The sequence below is a fragment of the Esox lucius genome, chromosome 17 (genome assembly GCF_011004845.1).
Source record: "Esox lucius isolate fEsoLuc1 chromosome 17, fEsoLuc1.pri, whole genome shotgun sequence".
NCBI classification, from domain to species: Eukaryota; Metazoa; Chordata; class Actinopteri; order Esociformes; family Esocidae; genus Esox; species Esox lucius.
In genome coordinates this window covers 32398959-32408509 of record NC_047585.1, presented here as the reverse complement: position 1 = coordinate 32408509, position 9551 = coordinate 32398959, and the positions used below count along the sequence as shown (strand labels likewise).

At 38.8% G+C, this 9551-nt stretch overlaps 1 protein-coding gene across 1 annotated transcript; it reads left to right on the top strand.

Annotated features, from left to right (window-relative positions):
• Positions 1–5742: 5742 nt before the first annotated feature.
• On the top strand, positions 5743–8276 carry LOC105017059 (protein unc-119 homolog B). Its single transcript, XM_010881365.3, has 5 exons — positions 5743–6116; positions 6330–6443; positions 6571–6670; positions 6752–6924; positions 7178–8276. Exons 1-5 carry the CDS (start codon positions 5882–5884, stop codon positions 7291–7293), a joined length of 738 nt encoding a protein of 245 aa, XP_010879667.1. The 5' UTR covers positions 5743–5881; the 3' UTR covers positions 7294–8276.
• The last annotated feature ends 1275 nt before the right edge of the window (positions 8277–9551 follow it).

The window sequence follows — 9551 nt, the reverse complement described above, 5'->3', positions numbered from 1 at the left end:
ACAGAGAGGGAGAAGGGGAGGTGAGATGAGAGAAGAAGAAAGGCGGTGGCCTTTTCTTAATATCATACTTGCAACCTATAATAGAATTGACAGGCTATTTGTGAAACATAAAGCCAAACTAATAATCTAACTATCACTAAATTCCACTAAATCTACAGGCTAATGCATGCAAAGAACAGGAACAATACTAAAGCACAACATTTCTACTGTCTTTTCAAGTCCTTTACATCTCTAATTCATGAGAAGCAGTTATGAAGCAGACATGCTGGATAATGAGATAAGGTGGGAAAATGCAGGACAGGGTCATGTAGTAGCTGCTATGGCTCTGGAAGACACCTGAAGCAGGACAATAGAGTAAACAAGTCTGATCTGGGATCTCAGGACATTGTAGTAAACCAATCTGTTCTGGGATCTCAAAGAACAATGTAGTAAAACCAGTCAGATCTGGGATGTCAAAAGACAATGTAATGAACCAGTCTGATCTGCGCTCTCAAAGGACAATGTAGTAAACCAGTCTGATCTAGGATCTCCCAACGACAATGTAGTAAACAAGTCTGATCTGGGATCTTAGATGACAATGTAGTAAACAAGTCTGATCTGGGATCTTAGATGACAATGTAGTAAACGAGTCTGATCTGGGATCTCACAGGGTTGGTTTATATTGGGTGTTATTTCTACTATTTCTGACTTGACATATTTATGGAGTACAATTTAAAAACTGTGTACACTGTGTTTCAACTGTCCAATCACTGACAGGTTGTAGGATGCCTGTTTGACAGCCAGACCTTGCACATAACAACCCAGCTCCTCTGTAAGCTTGGTTCAGGCCAACAACAAGTTCACCATGTAGAGGAGGGAAAATAGTTTCTAATCTCTTAATGGTAGGTCTGCATTTTAAATGGCACCCAATAGCATAGACAGGGCATCAGTATAAGAATCAGGTCAAATGCCACCTAATTGTATATCTAGCCCCAACCTGAAATAATATGACAATATTCTACTATGCCAGTAAGTCACACCACCTAGCATTTAAGGTTAAGCCTCACAAGAGGCTACACTAATTATTGCAATTAACAGCCAGCATGCTTAATATTTTAGGAATCGTGTCACAGAAAAACAAATATTCCATCTAGCTATGTAATCTATCTAGTTGGCTAATAATTATATGGACACCATATAATTTCCTGCAGAAACACTCTATCTGTAATCTGACCAGCTAACTAACACATCTAAACATTAATCAGTTTGTTTTAGTTTAAACTAATGCCTAATGATAATTGCTCTTCAAATGTCAATGAGAGGGATGCAGTTTTTATTTTTTTTAAAACATAATCACCCAAAACAAGGCAAGCCAAATTCAGCTAACCTGCCTCATTTTGTTTGATGGTTTACTCTGTTATCTGAAAATTATAGTGGCTGTTAAACGGAAACCAAACCATGGATTGCAATTTCTACTGAACCATAGCCTACTATCCTACTTTATCATCTTACATTATGTTGTGAAAAAGTTAATTACTCCTTTAAAAAAGAATGGCAAAGCTGTAAAATATATTCCACAACATAAACCTGACTTGAGGGAATACCAACTGTGGTTAAATTTAGAAGTAGTGTCCCATGTGCCTTTCTCTGCATCGAACAGCTATATAGCAATGGTTTTTGTGGATTGAGATGGAAATGATGGAGATCAAACCCCACTCTGTAACGGTACAAAATATATATGGCTCAACATTGACGTTATTTATACGTTTTTTTAACATTCCTTTCCGTGTGAGTTACCTTTGCGTGTTGTACATACTTTACCGGGCAGCTCTACAATGTTGCTGCTCTGCGTTATCATTTTCCCTTTCAAATGAGGCTTTATGACATTTTCTATCACTCACTTTGTGTAATCATTACTTTCATCAGATTTTTGTTTTGTTTTAAGTTATGGTGAGGTATGAGCGTATTGCTTATTGTGACCATTATTAGTTGTGTTTATCCTCACTTGGAGAAGTTGGCTACAGAGTTGGTTCATCATGTTAACATGCCTGGCTCATAGTCCTTAAGCATGTAAGATATTTTAGCAAAAATTATAAAATGCAGTGAGAAGCCTAGTAGCCAGATAGGGCTTTGCTTGTTTAGTGTACAGGAGAGTGGCTGATCAAGTAGGGCTAAGCAACAAAGTGATATGTGTGCAGTGGATCAGATTGAATGTTTATGTGTGTATAATCAGCTAAATTGTTTGCAGATCATAGCTTGAATGAAGCGTGATTGAAGATGCCAAGATATCACTGTATGTGATGGAAGCAGATAGCATAATCTACATGTATGCTTGGCTGCCATATATGGGCTCAATGTTATGTGGAACAGCTCATGATATAATTGAATTCTTATATTAAACTGTATTTATGCTCTTCCATCTACAGTAACCAGCTAGGTTATTGGCTACCGGATTTAGAAGTTTCATTGGAATTTATTATCAAATTCATAGTGGGAATGCCTTCCATACTGTATTAAGGAACATACTTTTCTCTTTCATGTTCTCTGGTACCGTATTTATTTAGCAAGTGTGATAACACATCGGTACCAACAGACATTCACACATCAGCCCTGTCAATTTTACAAACATGATGCTAACTCTGCGTCTAAGATATTTTTAAAGCCTATTAGAGAAACACTGGTCCCATCATAGCCAATATTAAAGAGTAATCCAGCCATACTGTAAATATGATGGAGACTTAACTGCTTTGGATACAAGATCAGGAAAAACTGTGGGTACCAGATGTTTTTTAAACACTTTTGTGTCATCTCTGCATGGCTTGGTTGTCACAGTGCTGATTACACTCTGAATGTGTAATATGCTAAACATTTGTGAACTCATCCACCTGGTCAATTCATGCCTACAGGCTAGACATTGAGCATACAGGAATGTATGTGTTCCATAGGTGAAAGTAAAAAACAAAACAAAAATATTGGTATGTTTTCTAAATGCTCTGACTTCCGGTTGGTAGCGCATATCATTGTCACCTATTTCTGAACAACAATATCATAGCAAATATTTTTGTTGGCAAGTGATCTGCATAGAGACTACTAGTTTGTGTCATTCTCATGTTTGCAATAGCTTTCTTCTACAAGCAAAAGTCTCTACAAATTCCATTATGATAAAGGCTGTGGCAGAGAAGACTTTTCAATCTTTAGGCCATCATTAGATCACAATGTCAGGAGTATCCCCAGGCTTCTGTGCATGTTCAATCTCTGCTATAGTTTTTGTGTGTCTTTTTGGGTAAGTCTTTAAAAACCGGTCAAAAGGTAGCCAGGTAGTAACCGAAAATGTACCTGTTCTAATCGCAAGCTGAAAAGAATCGCAAGCTGTAAAATACCTTTTCTCCTGTCCACAAGATCTTTTTATAAAATTCTTCTCTTTTTTTGAGCTATAACCTGGCCATCTTGTTTTTGAGTCTAAATAGTGGTTTGGACTGTATAGTGGTTTCCCTGTATCCTCTGTAATTGTGCTAGCGTGGGCTTCTGCAGATGGCGGTGGCTGACACATCCATGCTCCCCGACTGCAGAGTGTTCCTGAACTGTGTGATAGTTACTATTTATTTTCCTCATTGTGGTGAGCATTTTTCAATTATCCACTTGTAGAGGTCTTCCTTGGTGTACCAGGTCATTTGTGATTCCTGGGCTCACTAGAGCTTTCCTTCTTTTTAATTATGTTCCTAACTGATCTTATTTGGGAAGCATAAGGTTTTGGCAATGTTTCTGATAAATCACTTGAGATTATTCAGCTTTATAATAGCTCCTGTGACTTTTACTGACATCTCTTTGGTTCTCATGTTGTAGACACCAACAGTAGACTCCAAGTAGACTCCATGTAGACACCAAGCCTAGAACCAAGACTAAACATTGTCAACGCTGTCATCCCTGCAGAGTATGTGACAGAACACACCTGACTAACCAGAAACACCTGTCAAGCCAATTTTCCCAACACTTTTAGTGCCCTGAAATAGGCAAACTATGTATAATATATGCCTGATATTAATTGTTTGATTACTTACTGTTCCAATAAATGCATAGGGCATCTTTTCATACTTTTTATAGCAATCAAACTCACAAACCTGGAATTCCAATCACCATGCTTTTTCAACTGAACCACAAAGGAACTCCCTGGGTTTGACATTAATAACACAAGCCAGGTTCTTTGGTCATGTGGTGAATGTCATCTGATTTGAATGGAACAAAACACAAATGTGTTCCAGTTGCATGTTGCACATCCTGTCTGGTGTATCTTGTCAGAGTTTAATATAAACTAGTCAATCTACATGCCACTGTTACATATGAAATATTTTCAAACCATGTGAGGAGCTCCAGGGTATGACTGAAAGGCACTTAAGGCTCAATTCAATCCAGTTGAGCCACTTCAAGAACAAGGTTTTGTTTAAATAGGCACAGTACATCATAGTATAACATAATCACTGCCACATATTTCAAACAAAATAATCACTGCTAATTTTGATTATATATTATATATTTTCAATGAGCTACACTGCTCCATACAATAAACCAGAAAATATGCCTGTGTCAAATGTTTTTGATACAATGTATTTGCTATTGTACAACACCATGAACTAAAAAAAAATCCTAAAATGTACACACTTTACCAACGAAGTCAATCCAGATTGATAAGGAAAACATTTGTAAAAATAAAATATACATAGAGTAACAAAATATCATTCAGCACCATGTTCTACGAAAGAAATACCATATTGTGACTGTGTAACGTCCGTTTGGTATTAATAAGTGACCAATAACAGCAGCGCACAGTGAATGAACTCTCTGTCGTTGAACCGCTGTAGTTTCTCCCTCAGCACTCATCGAGACTGTTCAAATTGTCTATAGCCACATGAAATCCACAAAGGCGCTACAATAAAACACACTATAGCCTAATAAAAAAGTAATTCAGTTATCACTTATGGTATGGACATACTTAAATATCCACTTTCTTTGTAACATATTCCTAGCCTATGCTGACATACCAAAAGCATTTTACAATCTGGTAATTACTGTTACGTTGAAAACAGTTGAAAGACTAACGATAGTCCAAAAGACTGACGAGAACGCACTGTTAGGACATCTTACATTTGTATTGTTATGAATATTCTTGATACCGTACCTGTTATATTTAGGATCTCCAGATTAGAGTAGTGAAACGGACGGTTTTTAAATCTCTCTCACTCTCTCTCCCTCAAGTCAACACGAATGTTGAATATTGTGCCTGTCCGCGATGTCCCGAGACGAAAGCAGCAGTCTGGACAGTCAGTCCCTCCCACACAGGTAGGCTACTACTGAATTACTGGACAAACAGGTTTAGAGTGAATTAAACGAGACTGGAGAAAGCGTTCATTTCACAGTTCAAAAAGTTACATTTTCCATGTTTACATTAAATGCACATTTAATGTAGTCATTAAAGTAATTTAGCGAACCCTCCTATCCAGAGCGACTTCCTGTTGTGAGTGGATACTTCCATAGTGCTCCCCACTCCCAAAGAGGATCGAATGTCTTTGCCCATTGTAAAAAGTAGAGCATTTGGAACAGATGGGCGCAAAAACCCTCGCAAAAAAAACGCCGCAAAAAGTATTTGTGCGCTTATAAGCCAGCAGGTGTAACCTGTGGTCAGGTGTGGTGCACATCCTGCCCTCTAGTGGTGTTCCTTTGAAAATATCACGTCCACTTTTGCTCTCTGACCAGTTGTCATGGCAACAGTACAGAATGCAGTTACACAAACAAGTGCTTGACCCATCAACGCGAAGCAGGGGTTCTTCAGCCGTCACACACGACGCCATCTTATTGGTTTGAGGTTGGCAGAGACAGATAGACAAGGTGGTCATTATCAGTGGGAATTATGAGCGAAGCTAAAGCCGTCATCGACCCGCCTGTTGCTCCAGAGAACGTCTCGAGCAGCGGGCACAGTTCCGTGGCTGTCGCGCGGGAGCGCAAGCCAGGTGGAGGGGTTCTGAAGAGACTCAAGTCTCGTCGAAGCCAGGTGGACAGTAGGCCCGTTACAGAAGACGATCTTCGAACACAAGTTGGTCACATCACCCCCGAAGAGGTCCTAGGATTGCGGGTTGCTGCACGGGGTGGATTATTATTTACTTTTTTGCATGATGCTGGTTGACTGATTGGCTGTTTATACAAATACGGGTAGCTAGCTAGCTACCTGCATTAATTTGCATACAGTCGCTTTGAGTTAAATACATGCATGGCATGACTATTTATAGATGAACAGATGATAAATAGATGACATGATCTAGTCAGCCTCTGACCACTCCAAATCTGTCTGTCCAACCCAGGGTACTTGTGCAAACCAGAGGACAATATCTTCAACATAGATTTCATTCGCTTTAAAATAAGAGACCTTGAGACAGGCACTGTGTTGTTTGAAATTGCCAAACCACCTCATGCAGGTATAGTCTGTTTTCCCTTCTACTTTGTGTGTGTGTGTGTCAGTGTATTACTACCGTAGTAGGTCTGAGAAATATGTATGTTGCGTGTTTACATGCATGTTGTGTGTTGTTGTGTCTTTGACCTTAGAGGAAGGAGAGGGAAATAGAGAGGGAGACATGAGTGCTGGACGTTTTGTACGCTACCAGTTCACTGCTGCATTTCTACGCCTAAGGACCGTGGGAGCCACGTGCGTAAAACACGTACACAGATACACAAACAACCACACACACCTCACTTTTGTATGTTGACACCTTTCTCTTTCTGTCAGAGTGGAGTTCACGGTTGGGAACCGGCCTCTGAACAGCTTCAGAATGATTGAGAGGCACTACTTTAGAGATCACCTCCTGAAGAGCTTTGACTTCGACTTCGGTTTTTGTATCCCAAACAGCCGCAACACCTGCGAACACATCTACGAGTTTCCTCAACTGTCTGAGAGTTTGGGTGAGTGTTTCCTATATCAGTCAATGACCCCCTTTGAAGAGCTTTGTGGCTGATGTTTTGCTACATAATTTAGTAAATAAATATAGTGTATACATAACACTTACTTGGAAACTCTGCAGTTTACTGAAGTAAATGCATGCCCGCTTTGAATACATTTTCCAGAAGAACTGTATTATACAGAAGTATATGGATGGGAATAACGTGAAATTGAGATTAATACAGTGTTCCGTATTGTGATCATGCTCCATCCCAGTTCGTCAGATGGTGGAGAATCCCTATGAGACGAGATCGGACAGCTTTTACTTTGTGGACAACAAACTGGTTATGCACAACAAGGCAGACTATGCCTATAATGGGGGCCGGCATTGATCGTAAATGTGTCTGTGTGCGTGCGTCTGTGTATGTTGCTGTGTGTGTTTTGCCCAAGCCTTTACTCACACACAAAAATTGCAACCAAATGTTGATTAGGCTTCTATAAGTTTGACTGCATTGATTGTTACTGTATCGCTGTATAGAAAATGGAAAAGTAAGGAGAAGTTGAGAAACAGACGCACAGAGCCACATGGACTGCTAGCAGTAGCGTGGCAACATTCTGTTAATAGTGCTTTGTCTCTGTCCCGCTAAAAGGAGGAAAGTGAAACACTGTAATTAAATGTGTGCTAACCAAGTGCTTCAATTTAGTATGCAGTTGGAAACTTCATGTACTTTCATTGACCTTTTGGTGAAATATATCTTTTATTTTTTATATATTGTTTTCTTGACCAATTTTACCTTTCCAATTTGTGATTACGGCTTAGTTTCACTGAATGAAATCCTAGCGGGTTTGGGAGAAATGTGTCCTCCGAATTCTCGTCTCATCAAGTTGCTATGGTCTCATCACACCACTCACTTAAACGCCAACAACCACGACTGAGCAGCAACGAGCACTAATTCCCCACCAGATTCTGCTTCTCACTAGATGTAAGTCATACAACATCCAAAACAGAGCCTGACTGGCAAAACACTAACATGTCCTCTCTCTGTTTTCCAACCTGTGTGCTCATTTGAAATGCATTACTAACGCAGGAAGGGGAAAGAGACCCACTCTACACAAACACCATCGCTGTCAAACACCCATGCCAGCTCACTCACACACACTTTTACCACACGCTCTCCCAGGGAGACCCACTGAGGCATGGTACAGGAATGTACCTGTATTCAATTTCATCTCTGTGGTGTATCAGATGTTCAGGTGGAAGAACAGACTCAACAGAATTAAGTGATCAGAGGGAGGACTTGTATATCAGAAGTACAGATTTGCCAGAAATGTATTGAAGGTTTAGAATAACTATAACTTAAAAAAAAAAAAAATACATAATGTTTCCTTTATTTTTGTGTCCTTGGGTGTTTTTAGATGGCCCTAATAAAAATGTTATTTATCTAAACTGAGATGTCAGCCATGGCCTGCAAAATGTTTCACTTTTGACTATAGATATGCACTTGTATAGTGTATCAGCTTAATATTCTTAACCCGTTCTCTTGACCTCCAGCGAGGTAGCCATCAGTGTTAATGGAATTTGCTTGCAATCAATTGAGTCACAAACAGCCAATATTTTGAAAATGGATAATTCCGAAAATGCTTTCCTGTACTAATGTTGGTTCTGTACAACCTCTGTCCTCTAATAACATCCGCCAATTCCATGCTAGTATCAGAAATAACCCCCAGTATTTTCCTGATTCAAATCTCATATGACATTATTTCAAGGCCGTTAAGTCTCCAAATTCTCATTGTCCAATTAAATCACAAATAAATAGCACAGATTATCAGAGGAGGATGGGCTCTGTGGAGCAATGAAAGGAAAAAGTTTGTGATTGTATTCCATTTTTTCATTTCTGTTAAAAGGCTAAGTTAGAGGCCTCATCTGAAGGTCCACAGTTGTACAGGACAAACATTACCGGCAAGTGTTCCCAGTTTTTTCATTTTTCAAAGTATCATGCTTTTGATAGTTTCTTCAAGGAACACCAAAACTGCATGAGTCATCAAAGTGTGTAGAATTTTAGGGATATTTGTGATTGATCTATATTAGATATATAAATCAAATTATGTATCTTGGTGTATATTTTTAACTACTGATTTACAGGGTAAAATGTATAGTTGTATAAAATCTAAATAAAATTTGGTAAAACAAATAAATGTATGTTCAAATTCCTAGAATTATGTATAATGTATATAATGTGTATATATATATATATATATATATTATCTATCGTAATCTATAGTAGTATTTCTAAGCATTGTTATTCATGAATTTAAGGTGTTCCTGGTTTCTTGGGGTAGGTGTAGTGGCTGATGTGGCCACCGGGGGGAGTCATGTGAATACTATAAGAACTTAATAGCAGACGCTCTTGATGCCAAAATCTGCTGAATGGTCATTTCGATAATGATACTTCACATACTTTATGAGCTTACAACAGGCCTTACCCAATCGTAACCCAAAGTATAAAGGTGTAGAAATGTGTTTAAGATTTAAGATTGTCTTTTTGATCCAGACATCAAGTTTCGTAGAATTTCACATGCATAAATATAAAACGACGCAACCCATTTCTGTTATTCAAGTGGAGCGCTTAGTCCAGGCTGTGTTAGTCTT